The sequence below is a fragment of the Drosophila ficusphila genome, unplaced genomic scaffold (assembly GCF_018152265.1).
Source record: "Drosophila ficusphila isolate 14025-0441.05 unplaced genomic scaffold, ASM1815226v1 contig_436, whole genome shotgun sequence".
NCBI lineage: Eukaryota > Metazoa > Arthropoda > Insecta > Diptera > Drosophilidae > Drosophila > Drosophila ficusphila.
Genome location: NW_025064352.1, coordinates 822,397 through 846,709, shown reverse-complemented (window position 1 = coordinate 846,709; position 24,313 = coordinate 822,397). Strand labels below are relative to the sequence as shown.

At 41.1% G+C, this 24,313-nt stretch overlaps 4 protein-coding genes and 1 long non-coding RNA gene across 10 annotated transcripts in view; 4 read left to right on the top strand and 1 right to left on the bottom strand.

The window, feature by feature from the left end:
- Positions 1-21,995, bottom strand: part of LOC108101364 — a 57,150-nt gene extending 35,155 nt beyond the window's left edge. Inside the window, exon 1 of the mRNA XM_017205675.2 lies at positions 21,555-21,995. The gene's annotated coding sequence lies outside the window, so the exon portion shown is untranslated. The remainder of the gene's footprint in view (positions 1-21,554) is intronic.
- On the top strand, positions 959-2,476 carry LOC108101363. Its single transcript, XM_017205674.2, has 3 exons — positions 959-1,622; positions 1,728-2,023; positions 2,082-2,476. Exons 1-3 carry the CDS (start codon positions 1,069-1,071, stop codon positions 2,294-2,296), a joined length of 1,065 nt encoding a protein of 354 aa, XP_017061163.1. The 5' UTR covers positions 959-1,068; the 3' UTR covers positions 2,297-2,476.
- Positions 16,775-17,218, top strand: LOC108101366. Its single transcript, XR_001772080.2, has 2 exons — positions 16,775-16,910; positions 16,962-17,218. It is a non-coding gene; the product is annotated as an uncharacterized LOC108101366 (long non-coding RNA).
- Positions 17,433-18,960, top strand: LOC108101362. The gene is given in 6 exon segments (XM_017205673.2): positions 17,433-17,540; positions 17,597-17,701; positions 17,762-17,847; positions 17,850-18,159; positions 18,219-18,550; positions 18,610-18,960. Coding segments are annotated over 6 exon segments (1,113 nt in total). The 5' UTR covers positions 17,433-17,502; the 3' UTR covers positions 18,852-18,960.
- LOC108101365 lies at positions 19,753-20,751 on the top strand. Of its 6 annotated transcripts, none has more exons than XR_001772079.2 (6): positions 19,756-20,009; positions 20,059-20,141; positions 20,191-20,275; positions 20,335-20,429; positions 20,495-20,543; positions 20,600-20,665. XR_001772079.2 is itself a non-coding variant. In XM_017205677.2 (5 exons), exons 1-5 carry the CDS (start codon positions 19,961-19,963, stop codon positions 20,734-20,736), a joined length of 390 nt encoding a protein of 129 aa, XP_017061166.1. In that variant the 5' UTR covers positions 19,753-19,960; the 3' UTR covers positions 20,737-20,751. The 6 variants fall into 6 exon arrangements, 2 of the variants coding, with proteins under 2 accessions (XP_017061166.1, XP_017061165.1); XR_001772078.2 differs by having other exon boundaries at positions 19,758-20,009; positions 20,070-20,141; positions 20,329-20,429; positions 20,600-20,663; XR_001772077.2 differs by having other exon boundaries at positions 19,759-19,977; positions 20,329-20,429; positions 20,600-20,662.
- Positions 21,996-24,313: the final 2,318 nt, after the last annotated feature.

Genomic DNA, 24,313 nt, shown 5'->3' with positions numbered 1-24,313 from the left:
AAAAGCCGGCTGACTTTACATGGGAAATTGGCAAAAGCCAAGCCATGAAATTGTACAACACGATTTTCACATTTCGTACATGACACCATTTCGACTGCCGACTACCGACTGCTGGCTGCTGGCTGCCGGGGGACAGTGGCGCACATGTGTGTAAGTCGCCAGGGCGGTAGTCTACTTGTCGCTGTGCCACTGTGCATTGGGGGAAATTCACTTATGGAAATCGAAGATTTCCACCCACCACCCTCCTCACCCTCCTGATTCTCATTCGAGGGAGCGGGGACGTAGCGAAAACTAAACTGATATGAAGTATCAGCATTCAGTATTCAATGTAAATCCTTTAAGCTGCAAATGCGCCCCAAAAGGAGACTCTCTGCCACGTATTCCCGACTGACTGACAGCTTGACTGTGACTCTGAGTGCTCTTCCCGTCCCATTTTCGGTGGCTTCTGCGGCGGAAAAGCGAAATGCGACCTGGATCTGGGGAAATTGGAAAGGGAGGGGGGATTGGGAAGCCCCCATTCCCAACCAGTCAAGATATGTGTGCCAAGTGGAGGGACGAAGGGTGGACTTATGCTCATCACGGAGAATGGAAGCGATATTCTGCACAAATACCAGAGTCAAACAAGGAGATACGATATAGTTGAATGCCTCGACTATGAGATACCCGATACTCTGCTGAGCCATTTTTCAATACGAAAGCATTAAAGTTGTTCCCAGATGTTAAGTTCATTTGAACGTATCAATATAAATATATTTATTTGGAGAAATCTCAAGAACTCTTTTAGTCTTGAATGGAATACCCTGTATCTTTACGAGAAGTGTCATCCGCGTTAAGATGACAAAGGGTTTTCGGTTGAAGGTTTTTTGCCGTATTACGCAACAAAATTTTTAAGAAGTAGGTATATTTTCAACACAATTATTAAGCAACCTGGTTAGTTCTTTATAAAACTGTCAAATGGTTGGTTTCGACCAACAAAAAACAAAATAAACTCTACATTACATAAGCACAACACACCACAACAGAAATAAACAAAAAAGAAAAAACAGTACAAATACATAAACAAAGGCTATGTTCAAAGAATGTACTTCGAATTATGCAGGATCGCGCGTCTTCACGCATAGTGACGAAAATATGAGAGATAGCGAGCTTTCGGACATAACATTGAGTGAACACTGGGACACGTCGACGGAGTCCTCAGTTCGTTGTCACGGAGCCTCCTGCCACTTGAAGCGGGTCCTGCTGGATTACAAACAGTTCAAGGCCGCCAGGACCATCCAGCGCCACTGGCGGGGATTTCTCACCCGGAAGCAACTCAGAATCCGGAACGAGGCAGCCACCACCATAAGTAGATGGTGGCGCGGTTTCTGGGTACGGAAATTCCAGTTCACGTATATCCAGCAGTTGCTTCAACTGCGGATCATGCGGTACTATCACGAAGCGGCCACTCAGATACAGGCCCTCTTCCGCGGCTGGAGGACGCGGCAGTTCTTCCAGGACTTCCAGGGTATGAATACGCTGCGCCTCCAGTACGTCGAGGATATACTCAGCACGCTCTACAGGAAACTCTTCGAAATGAAGAAGGCCAAGCTGTTGCCGGGAGTGTACACTCTGCGAGAGTCTGAGTAAGCATACAAATTCTTCCTTAAAATAAGTATTGAAAAAAAAGTTTTCTTGCGCTTATAAATGTGGCTTAATCAAATAAAAATAAATATTAATTTCAATTTCAGGCTGTTGACGAAGATCGAGGACCTCTCGACCACTTTTGAATACCGTTTCCACAACGGAAGTGTTCGAGCGGCCCTCGCCATGAGGCGTTCCGTCATGGACGACCGGCGGAAGGAATTCAAAGCGGCCTACGCCTTTTCCAACACTCCGTATCCGGGTCCCTTCACGGAAGACCCACAGGCTTGCGAAATATCAATGATAAAGCGAATGGACACGCGACTGCAGCGCATCCTTGTGATGTACGAAAGGTCTAAGAAGGACAAGCACGTGGAGAAGGTGTACACGAACTATTCGGCGAGTGAGTTGACGCTTTCTTCAATCAGTTAAAATTCGATTTAAATACCCACCTCCCACAGGACGTCGAATGACCATGAATGTCCAGCGTGAGAATAAGCGCATCCGCTTTTGCACGGACTTCGCGAGGCGAATAACGAAGAACATGGCAACTAAACATACGCATCGCGATAGTCAAGCAATTGACGCCTTTCTCGATGATCTCCTAACTTCCGCCGACACACATAACTGTTTTTGTCAGCCCATGCACACAATGGATGATAGCTTGTGCCAATAGGCTTTTTCAGCACTGGCCAACCCTGGAAACCAAACAGTGTTGGAAAATCCGATTTGCACAATCGATTTTAAATTATTCCATTTGTGATCGTCTATATTATATTGCATGATTACATAGAACCAAACAATAAGATCAAGTATGGAATTCTAAATGGATATTAAATATTTGATTCTTTGTTTACTTAAAATTGTTGAAATTGCGTAGCTCAAAGGAGCCGAAGTAATAATTTGTGGCTGATTTACATACTTATGTACAAGCCACAGATAAAAAGACTCCCGCCATCCATACAAACACATCTTGAACATCTGTCCCACCTTCTACTTGACCATTCAAAGTGCCCCGGGGAAACGCACAGAAGATTTCCATTCCTTACTGTCATCAGTCACAAAATTTCAGAAATTCCTCGACATAAAACAGATTTTGTCCCTCAACTGAAGACGAATAAAGCAGAGCGCTTAAACTTTTTAATGTCAAGGCAACAAAAATTGAAGACGAACGAATTCCAGTCTCCTTTGTGTGGCTGACTGCGCGTTTTTAGCAGCTCGCAATTTATTTGCAAACATTTATTATAGTTACTTTTGTTTTATTCGCTTTGAGTACTTTTGCGTGTTGCGCAGTGGAGACGAGGGGTCAGGGGTCACTTTTTATGCTGCATTGTTTTATGGTCGCGTCGCGGTTGGTAATGAAATGCCCTGCCATAAAGTAGCTGAAAAAGCAGCCCAAGGTTGATAAGTCCTGTCAGGGGACTGCAAACCTAGGAAACAAATTAGTTTAAAGATAAGTGGGTTACACAATTTCGAGTAGCGTACTTTGTGGCATTAAGTGGCTGTCTTGATTAGTCCTGGCAGCTGACTGAATGCCTGGGCGGCAGTTGGCCAGGACGAGTGGGCAAATACAATCAAGCAACTCTGCCAGACTGCACGTGAAAATATTTAACAGCTGTCGATGGCGCACGAGCGAAGGGGATTAGGGTAAATAGCATAAAGCAAACATCGGGGAAAACCGGTCGGAAGCAGCAGGATTCTGCACCAAGGACCTTGAGGCATGCCCGTAATGCGCCTTTGGCCAAGTGCACTGTAAATACCAAAGCAATTTTCACTGCAAAATTAACAAGCGCAAAACCGCAACACGAGCTCGAGGTGCTGAAGTGGATTGGCTTGGCTCGAACCGAGATGGCCAAGACGCCTGCCGTTCGTACGTACACTCACCACTAAGACGAGGCGCCGGTACATAATGAATTTTCCCCAGCTTCACCTCTTCTTCTCTTCGCTTTCTGTTTATTTGCCTTTTTACTGGGAAGCCAGCTCACAGTTTTCCTCGTCGGACACTCGAATGCAATTAAGCTGCCCAACAGGAGCAAAAAATCGAAGCTTTACGGGATTCTGTTTCTGTCCTCGATTGGATCATCAATTCACTGGAAACAAAACCGACTCTCCCTTAGCACTTTTTAAGGACTTTTTTATCCACGATAAACGGCAGGGAAAAAATACATTTTCCAAATGCAACTTTGATTAAACGACATGTTTAATTAGTACTTTGCTGGAAATAGAAAACCCTTGCCACTCACCAACTAAAATTGATAAACTGCCTAGAAGGCCATCAAACAAGTGATGATTCTCCGCTTGGCTGAACAATTTGGCCTAATCATCGTATTAGCTTCTTGCAGAATTACTCTGCCCATAAACTCTCCAAGGACCTTCAGTTTTCATTTACTTGAGCATTATGCTGCTTAGCTGAACATTATGCAAGAGCACAAAAGGATTCCAATTAGAGGTTGTGCGGGAGGAGCTCGGACCATTGCCTTTACCCCAATCTTAATTATGCAAAAAACGAGGCCATGTGCGAAATTGACCAAGATGGAGATGAACCCACAGTCGACCCGATTGGACAATAAACTAACACCAAACTGCTCAGCGCCGACCGAATGCTTGGGTCATCAAAATGTGTCGTCAGCCGGTTCATGCAAATTTCAAACTTAATCATGGCAAATTATATTACGAGAGTCCCAAACCCCCTCCAACCGCCTACTGGACTAACCCTTTGACCCTGGCGAAATGTCCGTTTATCAAATGACCGGGTCCACAACAACAGCTGTTGGCTGGAAAATAGTTTTCCCGCCGAACCTCTCGACCGATTTCCTTCGCTCGGGTTCCTTCGCTCATGGCTGTCAAATGAGATTAAAATAAGCTCTTCCGTCAATCGACATCATCGACTTGGACTACTGCTGCTACATAGCCCCACATGACAATGGCTTCCCCCATCCATGGGATCCCATTCCCAGGACTCCCCAATCCCCAACCCCCAAACCATCGCACAATATAATGGGCCAAGCGAATTTATAGCAATTGTGCACTAAAAGGGTTTTATCCACGCACAACAGCTTGACCAATAAAGCAACTAAGCGCATTTGTGCACCACTTCACAGAACCCGGATCGTGCCTCATGTATATAGTATATAGTATCGGTTTTGGGGGCGGGGCAATCGGGCCTGAGCTCTGAGTGCCAGTTTATTGCCAAATTGAGTCCTTGGCGACAAAGCGTCGAGTGTAGGGAGCGTTGTCAACAACAGCTGCACAATTGAGATAAACTTCAATTTTCGTAAATTGTTTAGTTTATTGAAAAATCTGCGACATGTGAAGACTTTCAGCGGATGTGTATTGGTGTGTGTGTATGTGTGTTTGGGTGTATGTGTGAGTGTCCTGGGCGCTTGTGGCACATTAAGCGCTCTGAGTTTTAATTCAATTTAACTTTAGTTTCAGTTTTGCAGCTTGCGAATAGTGGAGACAGCAATTTATTGGCGCATTTTATTTTACGAATTTATTGGATCTGATGGGGGCCAAACTCAAATGAACTGGACACTTTTTGAGTCTCTGGCAACTGACAGTGGTGGGAAATTGAACATGGAAACGGGGAAAAGCTACGCTTCTGGCAAAAGGGTTAACTTTAAGTTAACAAGTTATTGGTCTGTGAATGATGGTGAAATGATTAAGTGTATATGTAGGGCTTAGTTTACTGGTAAGATTATCAATGGCTAATCATGCTGTACTTCAACTGTTAAAACCACATGTTATACCAAGTAAGTTATTTTATCTTGCGTAATTTTATTCTATCCCCTTTTTTCCTGTTTTAAATCCCCTCTTGTTATTTGAGTTTCGAAATTCGTCTGAGCATATCGAAAGTACATTTGCGTGTGAGTATCAACCTCTGCCACATTTGCACACAGAACAACGGAGCGCAGATCGAACTTTTGCTCGTAAAGCCACCAAATATACATTTCTCTTATCGAAGGACCCAGAGGTCTACCTAAGGCTCACATATTCGACTGGCGAGGAGCAGACACAATATCCAGCCGCCCCATTCCAATCCCTTCGCCATATTCTCGCATTCACGTACTAGCATTTCCCCCGTGGAAAGCGATGCCTGTGTGTGCTGAAATTATGCGCATGTCGTTGGCATTCTCATTCTCGTTCTCATTCTCATTCTGCCTCTGGTTCTCCATCTCCTCCGCCCAGCACGATTTTCAATTCAAATGTTTTTCTTTTCGGGGATTCGATTTCGGCGAAAGAAGAAGGTAAAAGATGCGGTTACACGGCGCTGGGGCTGGCGAAAAGTTTTCGCATAAAATAAGGCAAGATAAATTGTTAATGCGTCTGTGGGGAAGCGATTAGCGGCAAATGTGCCGAGTTTATGTTGAAGTTCGTTTCGAGACCCACTTTTGCGAGCAGTGCAATTTAAATATTATTTTCCAGTTGCTTAAAGCGAGCTAGAAGGCCCTTCCATTTCGACCAGAAACATTTTCCGAACCAACTCCGGGCATATATAGAACTGAAGTCTGTCTGATACAAAATGGGAAATATCCAGGAAAATCAAGCAACAAAAGGTGAAGCCTGGCTCTCGTTGCCATTGGCAATTTATTTTCCACCAGTCGAGCAACTCCAGTTCTCGGATTTTGTCCTCGGCCAAGGCAATTGCTTACAGCCAGGATGCGGAGGCACTTGAGAACGCATTCAGGTGGGCAATTGGCAAATGCAACAGCCACTGCAGCTCATGATAAATCGTTATTTATAATTTGTATTGTAAACGGAGAAATTTGTATTTCCTTCTCATGGGCGGACCAATCGGATAGGAATGCCTGAAGTAAATTCACCGACAGGAGGAAAAGGGTTTTTGGTCATGTGGGGAAGGTAAAGTAAATTGCAGAGGTTTGACAATCTTTTATTTATGAGCAGTCCCTAAGACTTGTAAGGCATATACATTTTTTTCTATAAGTACATTGAAGAAAATTGAATTGAGTAACATAGATTTTTTTTATATTCTAACTAAAGAACAAACAAATCTGAAATGGCAACATGTTTACTAAAACACAAATAAATTTTAATCTGAAGCATAATTGTTATTTGTTCACTTCACATAAAAAATGCATTTTAAAAAGTGAAAAAGAAAATTTTTGTGTGCTAACGCCAAAACCCAAACACGAAAACTATTTATCCGTTGGATGAAAATCCGCAAAATGGTTTACCTAATGTAGGAAACCCCTCATAATTCATGGATATTTACAAATTTCAGATGAAATATCTGCGCTTCCATTGCCAGAGTAATATGAATTTAGTCTGAAAAGTTTTCGTTGTTCCGCCAAACAATTTCATATAACAATTTTCATTAGCTGGTTGGACTAATGGAAATACCAACGTAATGAATATTTGGATTACGGCTTTCGCGGCTAGAGTTGAAAGCCAGGTTCATCTCTGACCCACTGTCCTGGCCAAAAAGGAGATAAATAAATGCATCTGTCAGTGGCAGGAGGACTGCACGCTAACTGTCAGCGCCGGAATGCCAGTGACAAGTTTTTGCGGAGCCGCCAGGAGCAGGACTTCGCGGCAGTCAGGAAACGGGAAGGTCTCCACAGCTGCCACTGTTGGCCACTTTTCTGCGCTTCACTGCCTTCCAAAGTGATACCACCCAACCCCACTCCTTCTGGAAAATTACCTGGCCAAAGTTGCGTAACGAATCAGGCGTAAAGACAAAGAAAAGTAGCCGCTGACACTCAACTGACAGATATTATTATTCATGTTGCCACGTTGACTGACCAGTGCATATACCAAACATCAAAAGTTTTGTAAACAAAAAATCAGTAACTCTGTGAATGTAAAAATTTCAATCATAAAAAATGGGATTTCGAAATGAAAAATTCCACAATTAGTTATAAACTATGAAACTTGGAATTTATAAGTTCTCCTCTACCTTTTATTCATATATCAAGAAGTTGTCATAAGAAGTTACTTCTCATAACTTATTGAAGCTTAGTTTGCTCAAATAATTCTCCCAAATCCCCCCAGCTCAATTCTGACTTTATATTTATTGATAGAAACTTTCGAAACTATTTTAGGCCACAGTTTTTGGGGGCTGGGATGCGAACTAAGGAAAGTGGGCTGACCCACAACCATTTTGCAACTATTGCCACGGCGACAATCAAATAAATCACAAGTCCTGCGTCTAATTAAACTTAAGCTGCGCGACCCTTAACACTTGAGCTTGGCCCGTTGTTTTAGCCACATTCTCGCTCATTTGCATAAGGACGCGTTTGCTGCCTACCAGCCAAAAGATCAACTGGGGAGCCATTTCCATTCGCCTTCCGGCGCCACGCCCCCTTCTCGACATGGATGTTCCGACACTCGAAATGTGTCTTTGCATATGAGAGAAACTTTGTCCTCGCCAGCCTGTTCTTAAGCCCCAAAGCCCCCAAACCCCCTTTACCCCGTTAACCCCGGATGCCCCAGCATCCTTGGATAGTGTGTCACGCCCGCGTTTTGTGTCATGTGTGCCAATTAAAGTCCCTGCCACGCCCTCTAACTAAAAAAGTGGTAAGGAATTAAAGAAGAAGGCGGTTGTAAAATCACAAATAGCAATGCACACTACCCGAAAGTAAGCTTGTTAACAAACATTTAAGTAGCCTGTTTATGAAAGATCTCCAATCAGTTCGCTTTACAATCAGCCATAAAAAAGCTTGGAAAAAGAGGCATTCGTTTTTTATACACCTGCCGTGGCCTAAGTTCGCAGACAAAGAAACTATCGAGGTGAAGTAAGCTTAGTGCTCCTTCTTCCACAGCAAAATGCAGAGTATGGAAGCCCAAGTGGCCTGCTCGTCTCCCGCTTTTCCTGCTTTTGCTGCTTGCTCCTTGGTCCCGGATCCTGGATCCTGGATCCTGGCTGCTCGTTGTGCGCATTATTAGCTGTCGTTTATTTTACCCAAGCAGCCGCCAGAAGAAGGCGGGCTGAAAGGACCTCGAGTCGGGACCCCCAGCTGCTCTGTATGGGGAGGCGAAACAAATTTCAGTTGTCGTCGTCATCGTCGCTCACTGGCTCGTTGAGTTCCTTGTGCTTCTTGTGCTCCTTGTGCTCCTCGTTCTCATTTTGCTCCTTTGGCTCCTCTTGTTCCCTGTGCTCGCTGCATATGGCCGACAAGAAAGTGGCTCCTGCATCCTGCTGCTTATCTTTATACACTTTAAAGTCATTAGCCGCCCCGGCTTTAAGGATATGCTTTCGAGGAAAATCAATGTCAGCTCCTCGATGGAAAAAGCCCAGCGGAAAGGTGCCAGGTGCACGGGTGGTTGGGGCAAAAACTGCAAGGCTGTCAAGTTAAGAGCCTGCCAGACGTCGCAAAAGAAATTATAAAATGAAAACAAAGTGCAAATATTTTTCTAATGTCTGACAGCAGCTGTTAAATGCTACGGAAAATCCCGACACAGAAAAGCACCAAGAAAAGTGCTGGTCAAAAGAGGGTGAACAGAGGATTTTCAAGAGGGGCAAGCACACTAATGAACTATGAAAATAGCAGACGACAAACAAAAACAAAGCGGAAGTGACAAAAAGTCCTGTCCAGGAGGCAGCTGAGCGGAAACAGTGGGACCAATGGCAAAAGTTCTTCCATTTATTCTGTATGTTTGAATACAAAAAGTTATTTTAAATCTTTTTTAATACGGCACAATAATCCTGTTTATAAGTAGAAGAGAAAATAATAAATGGAATATATTGTAAAAATTTTAACTCTGGTCTTATTAAATAAAATATCATCATATTGGACGTGAACTTTTTTTAATAAAAAAAAAACGCTTATCCCATAAGAAAAACTAAAAATTAAGTTCTTAATCCACAAACCATTGATTTCCCCTTTCTTATGCAACAAATCCACAGTGCTGCATAATTAATTAGGAAACAAAAGCAACTCGCCAGAGAAAACAAAGAGAGCAACAAGCAATCACTTTCGGAATGGAAAAAATAGAGCAATATCCAAGTGCGGACTTGTGGAATCCACTCAGTAGTGCAGTCGCCGTTGAAGGAGCGGAAGCGGAAGTGGAAGTGGAAGTGGGAGCGGGCGGATGTGGAACGGGGCTGACTCGCCTGCTGGCCACAAGATGGCGCTGTGCACTTACTTTTCTGCAGCTTGACAGCGCTCGAAATGAGACAAGTGGCAACAGCACGCGCTGGAGAAAAAGTCAGACAATGGGGCCAAAATGGGTGGGCCAACGTCAAAATGCTAATGCCAAGGGAACGAGGAAGGGCAGAAGGTCGACCAGAAGGTCGGTGGCAGGGCGAGAAAGAGTGAAATGCAATCGGTTTGTTGCCTGGCAGCCCGATGCATTCAACTCGGTTTTGCTCTATTTGGTAATTTATGTGGCGACATTTTCGCCACCCACCAGGATCACGGTTGCTGTTTTTATTGTTGGTGTTGCGAAATCAACCGCAAGGAACGAAACGAAAGCTGACGGGCAGCATTTTTGTGACAAGCGCACAAGTTTCACGCTCCAATGTGCAGCCGAATGGCAAATGTGTGGGTGGCGCACGGATATCGCCAACGGATGACTGACCTGTAAGCTGGTGGCAAGTGAGTTAGAAAATTAAAAGCACAATATGTTGGGATTTTCTGCTATTTTTAGTTCCTTTCTTACACGCTCTCTTTGACAGATGGACATCCATTTCGAGAAGGGCGTCACGATTGAGAGCGCGACAAGTGAAAATAATCTTTTTATTGAAAAAGGTTCCCATTTTTAGGCTCCAAAAACTCACACCAGCCATTGCTGAGTGTTATTATACAAGTGGAAGATTTTATAGCTCTCCAAATTTTTGGATATTTAATCTCTCAACTGCAAAGGTAAACTCCAACTTTTTAGAAGCTTTTCAAGTCTTTGAAAACTAAACAACTTGCACAACTTTTATAGCAGGCAATTAATAGTTTAATTTGTAGTTATCAAAGTTATTAGGACCCGTCATTTTTTTTACATGCACTTCAAGTATGAGCTTAATAAAATTTGTTGTAAATATTTTAGTCATATGTTGAAAATACTGAAAATATTGAAATAATATTTTTTGCGAGTAAAAGCAAAGCAAACATTGCCATGTATCATCGCATATGAATTTGGATTCCCCCAGCTGATATTTCACTCATCGCTTGCACGAGGTATGCATATAAATCCCAACCACCGTGATTTATTTTGGAAGGGAGATGGCTCTTATACCCACAGCATAATTTAAAGCGTTTAAAGATGTAACCACATCGTATTTATTTTTGTGAGATATTTTTTCTACCTGATGTGAAAAACTTTTTCTGCTGGCGACAGTTTCTTCAAGTTTCGTGGCTCGCCACCCAGTGGCGTCGGCTGTTGTTATTATTATTCAGTTACTCTGTTTATACAGGAAAGATATTCATACATTCATGAATATATATAAAGCACGTATCTCCCTTTTGGCTCTGCCCCAACACACAGGGCGAGAATTTGCATAAGCACCAGCGTACAACAATAACAAGATGTGTCTGTGGGATTTCCAAGGAAGAACGGGAAAGGCGGGAAAAGCATCCGCAGATAGCGCGATGAGATGCGGCTTGGTTTACTTTTAAATTTGTACTATACTCGTATGCAATCCACCCTGTTCATGTGCTAGCACCGAGAAAAATTCTTACATGTAAAATAACAAGAATTCATCAAAAATAAAAATTCCTTAAAGAGGTATACCACTTATAATAATAAAATACATGGTTATTGGTTACTAAGATTTAATATTAAATCAAAACATAGTAAGCTGTACCGCTTTTTTCAGTGGCATCTTTAACTTTGGTCCTACGTCTATATGCATGTGGATTTATCTTGGCGCAGTCCTGCAAGTCGTATGCATGTTTATAAAATTGTCCGAATTCCCACAAGTTGATTTAAACTTTCTTCCCTTGCCACGTACATCCATGTGTGGTTGCTGGTATATTTCCAAAAAAAAACCTTGCTTTTGTTAGTTAGATGCCCGGTGGTGCTGCTCAGGACTCTAATGCAAGTATCTCTTTTGGGCCCTTCGCTGGTTTTCCTGTTTTTTCCGACCCACCCTGCGTATACGTTATATTTGTGCACGAGGCAGTTTGTTGTTGCTCCACACGAGCACAGAAAAGCGGAAGTATCGTACATTGTATTGTTGTTATTCTACCGGTGTCCCTTTCAGGGGTGGCATTGTAGAAAATGTTAAAAATGCACTCAGCTATTGAAATCTGAGCCGCAGTAACGGCCCGCTTATTTGTCCTTATTTTTTCGTAGCTCCTATATTGAAATTCTGTACCTGCGCGCAAGGATATGAGATAAGCCAGTGAGCAGGAGCTGTTCCCCAAAATACAGACAGTGAAAGCAAGAGTTGAAAGAGTTGTAACAGAAATGGGTTGCACTTTCAGCAACTTAAAGATTTTTCGATGAGTTATATCCAGTTTACAGAAACAGGGTTTAAATAATTTAAGTTTTATATTAACAGTACCAAAGACGAAACTCTATTTAATATTTATAAGGCAACTTAAAAATAATCCGTGTTAACTAGCTTACATTTGAGGTACCTCATCTGTAAATAATGTAATTGAAACAGAATCGTTTATCCGAATTATGTGTGCACAATAAAAGTGTTCGTTGCGGTTTAATAGCAATTAATTTATTTGATTTAACACACACAATTTGTGTGCCTGTCAAATTTAAATTGGACACTGAACTAATAAAATTGTTAATGAATTAAGTTGTATAGGAGTGATTTCAATTGTGGCTTACCTTTTATGCCAGTTGTATTTTTGGAATTAGACAAATTAGAATTAGCCACTAAAAAAAAAGAAACTTACATATCTTCATGGCAGAAAGAATATCCTGTAAGGACTTTGTGAGTAATATGACTTGATTACGTCAATTTATCTGTTTTAATTTATATCTAGCTGACAGATAAAATGAGTCTTATGTGCTCATCGGCTTATCTCGGCTTGGAGCCACTTGGCCCACTTACCCACTTGCTCCGTCGTGATCCACCTAATCTGCCCTCCAACATCTGTTTATAATTTCAGCAGAGAGCGAAGAACCTCTGGGCCTATTTGGCGTTGCACTTGACTGAACTTTCGCCCACACCCACACTGTCACCCACTTACGTCCTTACTCTAACACACACACACACACACACACACACTCACACTCAGAAACTCTTTTGGCGGCAGGAGCCCTTTAACCAGCTAACCACTTGACTCAAGTGTTTGCTCACTTTGCGGGCTGTCTCCCCGAGAACCTTTCTCTCACTTTCTCCCTGCCGTTACCGCTTCGGTTTGCGGTTACTGCTCTTTTTTTCGCATATGTTTTGACACGCCCTTTTTTTGCGCCCAGATGTTTTTGTTCTCCAACGATTTTCCTCCTTTTTCTTTGTTTTTTGTTGTTTTTTTCTCTCTTCGACCTTCTGAGTTCCCCGTGGTAGTCGCATTGTCTGTCGGCTTTCACTCAGTTTATTTGTACTCATGCATCATAAGGGTTTAATGGATTTGCCGTTGGCCTAGGCAGAAGTTATCCTTTCCCCTTTCTCCGATCCCGTCTGTTTTGCATCATTTGCCCACTTTTCACACGCCCCTGAAAGCGAGCGTGTGGGCCTACGCAATGATTATCATATTACGGCCATTGTGTCTGGAAGTTGCTTTGCCACACCTCGATTCCCCCAGCTGCCCCTTCGCTTACCACTTGGCTTTATGACTTTATTTTCGCCTCCCCTTCCCGGCGGCAGTTAATACATTTTTATAGACTTGCCAAACTACTTAACCACCCCCCTGGCGGCTTATTTCCCTCATTCGAGGCTGTCTCTCTATTAGCTTTTCGCGTGCTTTGTCATTGCCGTTAATAGACTTACTTTTCCTCTTGTCCCACTTTTCGCAGCAAAGTGGCGACGGACCATTAAAGGTAGACCAACTGCCCAACGGCCCACCTGACCAACTGAGACCGACTGCCTGCTTGGCCATAAAAAAATTGGTCAACGCTGCGTATGCGTAATGCGCGAATACTATTTTATTTATGTGCGAATTGTAGAAGGTCTATATAATATTTAATGGCTTTATCAGGGTCGTTGGCTCATTTACCGATTCTATGAAACTTGCTTTCAATTTATTGATCGCGGTTCAAAAAATGGGTACTTTTTTAATGTGCAGTATTGAATATTTTATATAAAAAACTAAAGTTGAATACTTTTGCCTGAATAAACCAAGTTGCATCGAACCGGAAAACAAAAAAAATTAACCTAAGGCCACAAACAAATCAATTTATGACGCCACTAGTGCACTTAGCTCGAGTTTTGGCAAAAGCTTTCCCAAATTTCTGTTTGCCAACAAATTGCGTTTACATTTGGCACCATTTTTGCAGACTTCAGCAGCATCTGCGGCAGTCAGATCGAGGAGAACAACAATGGACACGAAACTGGCTTCGCTCGGCCATGTACTTGGCTTGTCGTAGTCTGAATCTGTCTTTAACACACATCAAAGGCATTATTAACACCGCATACACAAGGAGGGCTTCTGAATGATGCCTTCAAGCAGGCTCAGAGGCCAAAAACCCAAAACATGTGTCGTTGTCCTTGTTGGTCCTGCTGCTGTGTGTGTGTGTGTGTTTGTGTGCGTTTGAATGTGAGTGTTAGTGGCTCTATATGCGAGCGTATTTATGAGCCACTGTACTGTGCTATATACATATATAGTATAGTATAGTCAGCGAGCACTGAAATACATACGCATGTAAACTGCGTTTGGCGTGCATTAAGTGGTCTTAACTTTCCACACAAGGACAAGCTTTTTGTGGTCTTTTAAATTATTTTTTTGCCGAGAACGTTGTTGGTGTAAGTACGTCTGTGCAGCTAATAAGATATATACTTGTCTGGGATTCTGTAATAACGTATCTACTTTAAACATTCTGCTTTAATTTCGTGCTCAGATAAATATTAAAGATCTTGTTTTAATATGCAGCTAAAGTTTCTAAGTACCCATTAAGGTTGTCATTTTTTTAGAACAGGTTAAATAGCCGGTAAAATACTTTTACACAACTTTAAATTCGAACAAGCTTCTTATTTCATTATTTTTAGCTCACCTTAAATTTTGATTGAATTTGTTTTACCTTTACTCCTTCTTAAGATCCCAAACTTAATGCCCGCCCCTGTTCAAAACACGTAATCCTACCTATTTGGCTTGTCTGGGGCAACTTCGAATTTACAGCTGCCAATTTGGGAGTCAGAACCCGTCTGACCCTTTTTCCTTTAGCTCATCAACGAACCAATAAAGAATGCTGCCGAAAAAAGGGCTAGCAATTGATGTTTTATTTCCTCGTTATGTGTGTGGGCCATACAAATGCAGTTTGGGAAATGTTTACCTCTGCGTTTGCCACCCTTGTTTGTTCGCCGAAATCAGGTTAACGAAGAGTCTTCTCTCTTGGCCAATTGAAATGCGTCCGGAATTTTCTTCAATGGAAAGCTGGCTGCAGTTTTCGACAGACACAATTAGCATCCTGGGATGAGAATCCGTAAGGCAGTCAAAGAATTTGCGGAATGGCTCGCCCCAGATGACAAAGATGGAAATTGAAATTTGAGCTGAAACGTGGAGCTGCCGAACGTTCGTTAGTTTGCTGTGGCACTTCAGCCCAAGTCCCCCCATATTCCCCCCCACCGATGTTGCACAAACCTTGCCCCCAAAGTCGACTGCCACACTTCAAAGTTCGCGTTGTCGCCAAGTTCGGCGAGTAATGAAAGTTGCGTGCCTCCTTGTCTGATGTGGTGCCACTCCTTCGAAGGACGAAGATTGAAGGACGAAGGACGAGTGACGAGGACGTGACGGCGTCAACTCGCAAGGCGGTTGCATTCAAATTAAATAGCATTTTGATGAATATTGATTGATTGCCTTTGCCTTGGGGCAAATTAGAAGCGCAAACCGCACCGACAAAGTTTTTATTTGTGCGCCGCAGGCGAATTGGCAACGGATGGGCGGCATAAAGTTTAGCCTTGAGCTCTGCAGAGAGCGGATTTGGATCGGAATTAATTCCGATTTCAATTCGATTTAAAGCGCAAAATTTATTTTGCCCCTGTGTTTGGTCTAATAAAGTGACAACCAACGAGGAGAAAGTGTATCACTTAAGTAAGAAGCAAATGAATTGCTAGTTAAACTATCCTATTTATATCCTATATTAAATGTAATCAACAAAAAAGAAGGTAGTTTTTTAAGAAGTTTGGTTTGGAGCCTTAACGCTTTCATTTCGCGGGTATTGCTGTGTGCTTTGTAAAATATGAAAGGACTTCCTGGCTGCCGAGCCAACGTTAAACCATTTTCGTAATGGTGGCTACAAAGTATTGCAGTCCTTGCAACCGACAGAGGAGGACCCACAAGGCAAGGCAATGTCCTCCGGACGGAGCACAATGCAAGCGGCAACCGGAAATGAGTAAACAAGCGTCAAATAGTGAAAACAGCGAACCCAAGTACAATGCAATACCCAGTAGTCCCTGCTCCATTCACTCCTCGAGTCCTTTTTCGTGCCTCGGCACGAGAAAACAAATAAATGAAACATTAAACGAGACAAGGAGCACCACCAAAGGGGAGCAACGAGTGCTCGACGGGGAAAGGGGGAGAAGGGGGAAAAAGTGGGGAAGGGTGGCGCCGCATAAGGACGAAAAATGAGCACCGAAGACAACAACCGGATATCCTGGAACTTTATAAGGAGCTCCCCAAAAAGAGCCAGCAATGTCGACGGCAAGGACAACGAAGTTTATTTTAACTTTTGATTTCCGCCTTTTTCGGCACAACTCTGAACCACCTCAACCTCCTCAACCCCCCGTAACCCCCTCAAGTGCATCGCCAAATGATCGCGTGGAGTGGCAAAGTTGCGCTTTCAAGAGAATATCGAGTGAGTTGGCATTAAAAATACATCAAACTGGCGACATTCTACTTAGCTGAAGGCATCATTCAGAGAAATAATTGTAAGGCTTAATTTGCACCTGCAATGATCTACAAACAGAATTTGTTGCATAAAATCATTGCATTGCATGATGAAATATCATTTAATAAAATGTCTTTGTAAATTAAGAGAAATCGAAATGGAAAAAAATAAATATGAAAAAATTACTTTGTTGAATATTTGATTCTATTTTTCTCAGCAAAGTTAGTAGCCTAATTATGAATTGTCAGATGGAGGATTTTACTTATTTCAGTAAACAGACCGAATCTTGTGAAAACACTTCGACTAGGTTACAGAAAACTTTTATTTTTTCAAAACTAGTCTTAAGCAAAAAGTGATTGTCCGTTTGCAAAATGTAAGATTTGTTACGTTGAGTGAGTAATTTTATTTTTTTTTCCCTCAATTTTTCGTTAACGGTTTTAAAGTTTACAGAATGGATAAATTAAATAACTCTATGGTAAGCTGGGAGCTGAACTAACACACCGTTACACTTTTTTATAGCAAGTACTTGTGTGTGTGTGCCCACAGTACTGCATGGCCGAATCAAATACTTCTTGGATATAACACTACAAAACGAACATGATTGTAAAATTCTGTGTGAAATGTTTGGCTGGTATCAAAAACGTCAGAATCAAAGAAACATTTGGCGTTTTTAAATTAATAAAGTGCATCTTTGGCTGAATTTATTTTTTTTGTATTTTGGGTGGTTTGTCATTTTCTATGGGTTTTAATATTGTCATTCGTTCGTTTATTTTCTTGGGTGAACATTTTTAAGCTATAATTTCAAGGCCAACTATCTCCACTTCCATTTTTACGGAATCGCTAACAGCTTAGCCTTGACTTTAAACTTTGTATTGTGACACTCTATGTTGCCAACGATTCCCAGTAACCTTTCTTCAGTCTTGCTTTACACTGCTTAGTAATACATTTTTATCGGGATCTATACTCACGCTCTATACATACGAAATGCCGAAGACAACAAAGAGTTCTAACTTGCTCTCAATGTAAGATTTGTTTGCTCATTCAGTAAGCCCAAGTTTAAATTATTTCTTTGGTCAAGGGAGCCGAGTACTTTGTCGGAAAACCTTGTAGAAGTCCAATTTGAGAGCTTTGAAGAAAGCAGCGGGAGAGAGAGCCGAGTAAGCCTTACCACTAATTTAACGCGGTAAGTTTAAGGAAAAACTAAGGCCACAGAAAATCTTAGAAATTAATTAATACCTAATAGCGTACAAAGCCTTGTTTTGGACTACAAACAATTTAAGGCAGCTCGCACGATTCAGCGCTATTGTCGCGGTTGGCTAGCGCGTTGCCATCTGAAAAAATGGAGTTGTCGTCAATTGTGATTCAGAAATGGTGGCGACGTTACGCGGCGCTGAGAAATCTAAAAAATGTGGCCGAAAGAGCCCTACAGTTGGCTATTGTGACCCATTACGATAGGGCCGCCAAAATTATACAATCATACTACCGCGGCTGGTGGTCGCGAAATCACGTCTTCGATCTCACAATGCTCAAAACCGTACAGACTAATCTGGCTAAGGAGCTCGTTCACTCCCTGGTCAAGTACCTTCACTCGTCCAAGAAAAATAACGAGCTGCCAGGTGTTTACACGATTCGAGACTCGCAGTAAGTTATAGTTTTCGAAAGATATTATAATAACATCTAAAACATCTCTTTTTTTGTAGAATGTGTTTGAAAACACTGGATCAACTGATGGCGACCTTCGGTTATCGTTACTACAATTCGCAAGCCTGCTACAGAATGAACAAGTCCTTGGCGCAGGTGGAACAGGCTCGGAAGATTTTCAAGGCGGCATCAATTTTCACCGATATACCATACCCTGGCTTTAACGACCAGGGGTACTGCGAGAATCGGAATTTTTCCATAATGAATCTGAGTGTAACTAATCCGGAGCATTTTGAATTGATTCACAAGTTCCTGGCAGGCCAACGAAAGATAGATATGCCAGGAGCAGCTCAGCTCGAGCAGAAAGCTGCCCTCTTGGCCGAGGAAAACCGTAAGCTGAATCTTATACTATAACAAGGACTATTAAATTTTTGTATTTTTATTAAATAGGTATTCAAATTGAAAAAGAGAAGGACAACAAGAGAAATAATTTCCTCAAGCGTGTATTTCATGAAATGAAGAACTGGCACCACCCAAATGGAGATCAGATTTTGCCAAGCGCCATATTCAAGAATACTGAGATGCTATATATCCTCTTTCACGCCAAAAAGTCGTTGGAATTGATTTTTGGCCCACTGGAGCCCTGCGTTTGCCCCACAAAAGAAGACCTCTCATATCTTGAAAATCGTTAACGAATTATTGTATAATTTGTATATTTTCTATGAACGAACTATGAGTATTCTTCAATTAATGAGCAACACAAAATATTTAATTAAATAGAGAGAATGTTTAAAAATGTAACTTAGGTATGCTTAATTTTATTTTTCCTAATTCTTCGGTTTTAGTTGGCTAATAAACTTAAGCTGGTTTCTTTTAATCTCGTCTTGTGAGTTTTACGAGGCAGACGTTCTTTGTCCCCTTCTGCATCTGGTTATTTCTTTTCTATTTTTATTTATTCCGTACACACAAGCATAAGTAAGTTCAATATTGGCAACAAATTAAATTTAATGATGTTTGCTGCTTGCAGCCAAAAGCCGAAGCAAAAAGCGAAGCAGAAATTGCCAGCTCTGGTAAATATTTGCCAACTGACGCTAATGAACTTGAGCATACAAATGGGGATCGAGTTGGGGGCCAAGACTTTTCGGCTTCGCAGACTTGTGCAGAATAATTTTCCCAAAAGATTTGCTAGACAGTCGATTGTGTCGCTGGCTTTCATTAAAGAGTTTTTTCCCACCGCCCTTACGGCCAAAATAAGATGAAAGGCAGCTGCAGGAAAAAAAAGTGCTGTGGAAATAAAAGAAAATTGGCTAAGGAACAACGAACGTGTTTGCACAAAAAAATTTCTGTGCTATTGATTATATGTATTTACACATTCCTCTCTTCTTCTCGTATGGCAAACGCGTGGGTTGTCCATTGTGGGCCACAAAAGTCAACAGTTCCTGGAAGCATTCCGATTTCTCGATTGAAGGATTCTGTCTGTGGGGAATGGAGTAAAGCACTCAGGTTCAACTTGTTTCAAATAAATGATACAAGTAGGCGTGTACTTTTTGCCGTCAACTGAACTTCTACCTGACTTTGAACATGGCCTATATTATTCAGTTTAATCCTAGAGCTCGATCAAGAAACTCCTCTGGTACTAAGCTCTAAATTCCCAGTGTTTTTTAATGTTTTTTAATCAAAATTAAAACGTTTCGGCTAGTTTTAAGCATAAAGTGAAATAGATTTTAAGTATAAAACTTACACTACACGTTAGGTTACGAATACAGTTAATGGCTCGACTCAGCACTGGCCAGGATATACGATGATAAGTCAACATATGTATGCTACCTTGTTAGATACTCTAGTTTTTGGTAAGCGGTTAATTTACAATTTTTATGATTTTGTTTTTAAATATTTCAGAGGCGCTTAAGCATTTAAATGGGGATCGAGAAGGGGTCCACGTCTGGCGTGACCTTTGTATGCTTTTGTAAAATTACACTAAAGTAAGTAAGCCTTTACCTTGTGCCTTCTGTGATTAATGTGTTTTCGAAGATCTCTCCTCCCTGTTGATCTTCAGATTTTCTTCACATGGCTCTGGTAAGAATATTTAGAATACTCTTGGATAATCTCGCTTTTGGTAAGTGTTTAATAGAAATTCGTGTTCAAAGACATTGATCTAGTATTTTGCAGAGGCAGTTAACACACGTATACCTATTCTTGGATTGGATTCTTCTGCGACATTCGTTCTATACTCCTTGAGAACTTTCAAACGTGAGGACTTCAACATTCTGGTAAGATTAATTCAAATATTTTAGAAAATCATAAATAACCTAATCCTAATTCCATTTTACTGAAGACTCTTCTGGAAATACCGGCAAAAACACATTATTTACCCAAGGGAACCAGTAAATATGTTAAATACCCCTTTTTTTGCAATCTTTACCAACTAGTACCATTACAGATTGGCGATTGATAAAAATGTTTACGACAATAATAATAAATGTACACTTAAAACAGATCTTAAATTCATTTTGTCTGGGTTCTCCCTTATGCAATCTGGCTGGAATGCCTTGGACTGGGCATATAATGGTTAATTAGGCCAAAAGTGGGTCAGAAGAACAGCAGGGTAAATAACAAAAGCGAGAGCTAAAAATAATGCTAGTCATGGGCAGCGAAAAAAATACAGAGAAACGGAATTAACCCAAATATGCAAATAAATTTGCCAACAAAAATGGAAACAAGTCTGAGCCAAGTTGCACATTAACTTCCGCAGCTCATTAAGTCACTGTCAGCCCCCGAGGCGGGAAGCTGGTGGAAAATATATATATAAATTTATGTGACGCCAACTGGACGACAGGCGACCACTGTACAAGCCCCCCATTCCCCATTCCCTATGAAGTCGACCAGGAACTTCGTTCCGAGCTGGAAAACAAGATAAAATATGGGTGGGAGGTGTTACAGTCGTTCCCCCTACGTATTTAGATAAATCAGCAGGGGTCGCAAAAAATTGCTGAAAAGGTTGGAATGAAAATGTCGGCGCTTAAAATGAAAAACCCAGAAAACAAAAATCTGATGCGTTTCGCTCTCTTCGTCTAAAGTTTAATTGGGTCGATTCCCTTATTTTGCCTGTTTTGTTTTTTTTTTCTCTGGTCTACACAAGAAACGCTAGGAATTTTTGTTTTGTTTTTCATTTTACGTTTACCATGCAAAGGTCATGGACAGTCTTATGGGCCAATGGTCAGGGGCAGGCCAAACTAATTAGTGGCCATTTTGTGGGTGCTCCCGGTTTAATTAAAATTTGATGTAAACTTAATTGAAATGGTGTAAGCACGGGGAAAGTATCCTTTAATATTTGATGATATTTTTAAAGAGAGTGCATAAGTTTTGTCTGTATATAGCAAGCAAAAATAACTTACGTTGCTGTGTATTTACTGATTTAAAATGTAATGCTGTTGAAGTCAGCCTGCAGGAAGTTTTTAATTATGTCTCTATCGCTTCACACTAATTGGAGGGAGAGAACAAAGTTGTTGCCAACATGCAGATTGCACGAAATTAATTTAATTTGCAAGACTCGTTGTTATGGCATAAACCCCTGCCTGCGGCTATATAATTAAACACACGCGCTGCGGAAACCAAACGACGAATCGAGGGAACGAACGATGGAAGCGGAAGTATTTCGAGGAATTACTTGAGTCCGAGCATCACTCATACGCCAAAAACAACACACTTATAGGTAGCATCGTAAAGTAAATACTGTTTGGGTAATTTGTTTTTTTTTTGTTGTTTGGATTTTGCAGCTTTTCCCACGACTTTTCTGACAGTGCAGCTTGCCGGTGTTTGTCTGAGATCCAATTCGTTGCGCGTTATCAATGAAACTGCTGATTTTTCTCGTCATCGTCGCCAGCATCGCCCCAAAAAGGATATTGCTTCGTCGCCACTCGGGTTTTGCACTCTCTGTCTCTCTTTCTCTCTTCCGGCAGGACATTTTCTCTCAACTCAACGAAGCTGTCAAAGGACCTCGTTGAGAGAATGCCCACGAATTTTTAACGGTCAGATTTATTTGAAAACATTTTGGCTGTCAGTTATTTAAAAGTTTATTTAATGGTTGATAATATTAATTTCAAAAATATAAAATGTAGTTATTTTAAATTCTTAAAAAAAAGAGTTTGGTTGTTTAACTTGACTAAGTTAACAGTCGTATGTCCCAACAATGTAAGAATACAGGGAAATACATTCATTTATTTAAAAGGCGAAAAGTAGGGAAGTCTGTTAGGCTTCTACAAATTTGGAAAAATAACAGATGTTATGTAAATAACTGATATGGGCCTGATTTTTATCTTAGGGAAACCCAAAATCATAAATTGAATCCTTATGTTTTATGTGCTCACAAGCTCTTTGTAAAATATAAATGTGTACTAATTGATTAAATTGCACATATCATGTTTCACATGCAAATAATTCCCTGGGTGGAATTAATCAATTAATTGCCATTAATTAGGAATAATGCATTTATCGCCCGGCGAAAAGTCAAGGAATTAGCGTAAGCCCCCTATCAGTATTACCCCTCATAGAAGTAATATCATGTTACCCAAACCTTTCCTGGGGTTTCAAGGTGCTTCGCCGAATGCCACAAGCCCCGCCCACAACCACCACCTACTTAAAGCACGGAAAATCTTTTATGACACGTTATTAGTTGGCCCTGAGCAAAGGGAAAGCCGCGAATTGTGCGCCGCGGAGGGAGATATGTAAAGGAGGTACCGACTCAGACGTCGGACGAGCTTTAATATGCTTAATGTAATTATGAGAATCGCATAGAAGGGCACCGCATCCCTGCATACAAATGAAAGCGTAATTCCCAACAAGGAAGGATGGTTCGAGGTTGTAAAAATGCTGGGGGACTTCGTTCCGGGGACTGTCATAAAAATAAAAACCCACCTTATACGTATACAATACAGCGAGTTTTTTATTGCATGAGAAATAAAGAATGCATTTTAAAGCCAGTCGATTACAAATTTAAAGATTGTTCTTTAATCATGATGTATGGTCAATGTGGCCACAACAACATGAAATCAATTGCCAGCTTTCCTTTTTACGATTTCAAAAATAGAACCTTTAAAGTAATTGAACACAATTCCTAATAAACATTTATCAAATGTGCACTTCATCATCTGCCGCATTAACTGCACCTCTCCAAATCTGAAATCAGTAAAAAACAACAGGACCTCTTACCTTTATTTACATTATGCAAACATATTTATTCGTTCGCTCCCAAATTCTTAGCGAAACTGACTTTGCGGCTAATGCAGATGGCAGGCGAAGCGAAGCGGAAAATGCTTTGTAAATTATTATGCCAAGGGTGGATGGATCCTAGGGTGGGTGCTTAGACCCCTCATATAAAAATTTTTCCAGAGATAAACAAAGTATTTGCGCCGTGGGACGGCATGTGTCATGTCATAAATTTCAATTGACTTATGAATATGGGGGAAATCTTTCCCACGGAAAGTTTTTAGCGCTCACACGTGCCTAAAAGCCGATGAATATTGTTTAAATTTATTTGCCACATTGCCAAATCTACTTGGGTGTTTTCGCTTTAAATAGTAAAAGTACAAGTGAAAGTAAAAAGTGAAAGTGATCTTTGAAATTATATAATTTTACAAACAAATCTTGAAAAATAAAATTAAGTAACATATTTCAATCCTTACTTATTTTCAACTTTGTCAGGGATATATTAACGTTTGTGTTAAATCTCCTGCCAAAAACAATTTGAAAACTTTCGAAGGAAGCCTATGCATCATTTTTATGAGCAAAATTTTAGAACTGTCTAAGCGCTTAATGGGCCCCGCGGCTCGGGGAAAAAGTCCTTGGCCAGGACTTGCACACGCTCTCGCAGTAACACTCTGGTTCAGAGCACCCCAAAGGATATTAACAATAATCTAACCAAATTAACCCAAAGCACTAAAGTGTAAGTGACATTAAGTTAATTTTCGTGTGCGCCGGCGAAAGAATAAATGATGAAAAACAAAACGGAAGAGCTGAAACAAAAGATGCGGCAATTGGGGGGAAAACTTACGTTTTATTTTAGGTATTTTGTGTTTTTTCTCCATTTTTTTTGTTTTTTCTTTTTGTTTTACTTTTTTTTCGTTCCTTTGTCCCTGCTGCTGTTGGTTGCATCAAC

Coding starts and splice junctions, on each gene's coding strand:
- LOC108101365 (XM_017205676.2), top strand. CDS start 19,961: ATGATAAGTCAACATATGTATGCTACCTTGTTAGATACTCTAGTTTTT. Junction 20,010..20,215: donor GTTAGATACTCTAGTTTTTG/GTAAGCGGTTAA, acceptor GTTGATCTTCAG/ATTTTCTTCACATGGCTCTG. Junction 20,430..20,494: donor GTGAGGACTTCAACATTCTG/GTAAGATTAATT, acceptor ATTTTACTGAAG/ACTCTTCTGGAAATACCGGC.
- LOC108101363 (XM_017205674.2), top strand. CDS start 1,069: ATGTTCAAAGAATGTACTTCGAATTATGCAGGATCGCGCGTCTTCACG. Junction 1,623..1,727: donor TACACTCTGCGAGAGTCTGA/GTAAGCATACAA, acceptor TTTCAATTTCAG/GCTGTTGACGAAGATCGAGG. Junction 2,024..2,081: donor GTACACGAACTATTCGGCGA/GTGAGTTGACGC, acceptor CACCTCCCACAG/GACGTCGAATGACCATGAAT.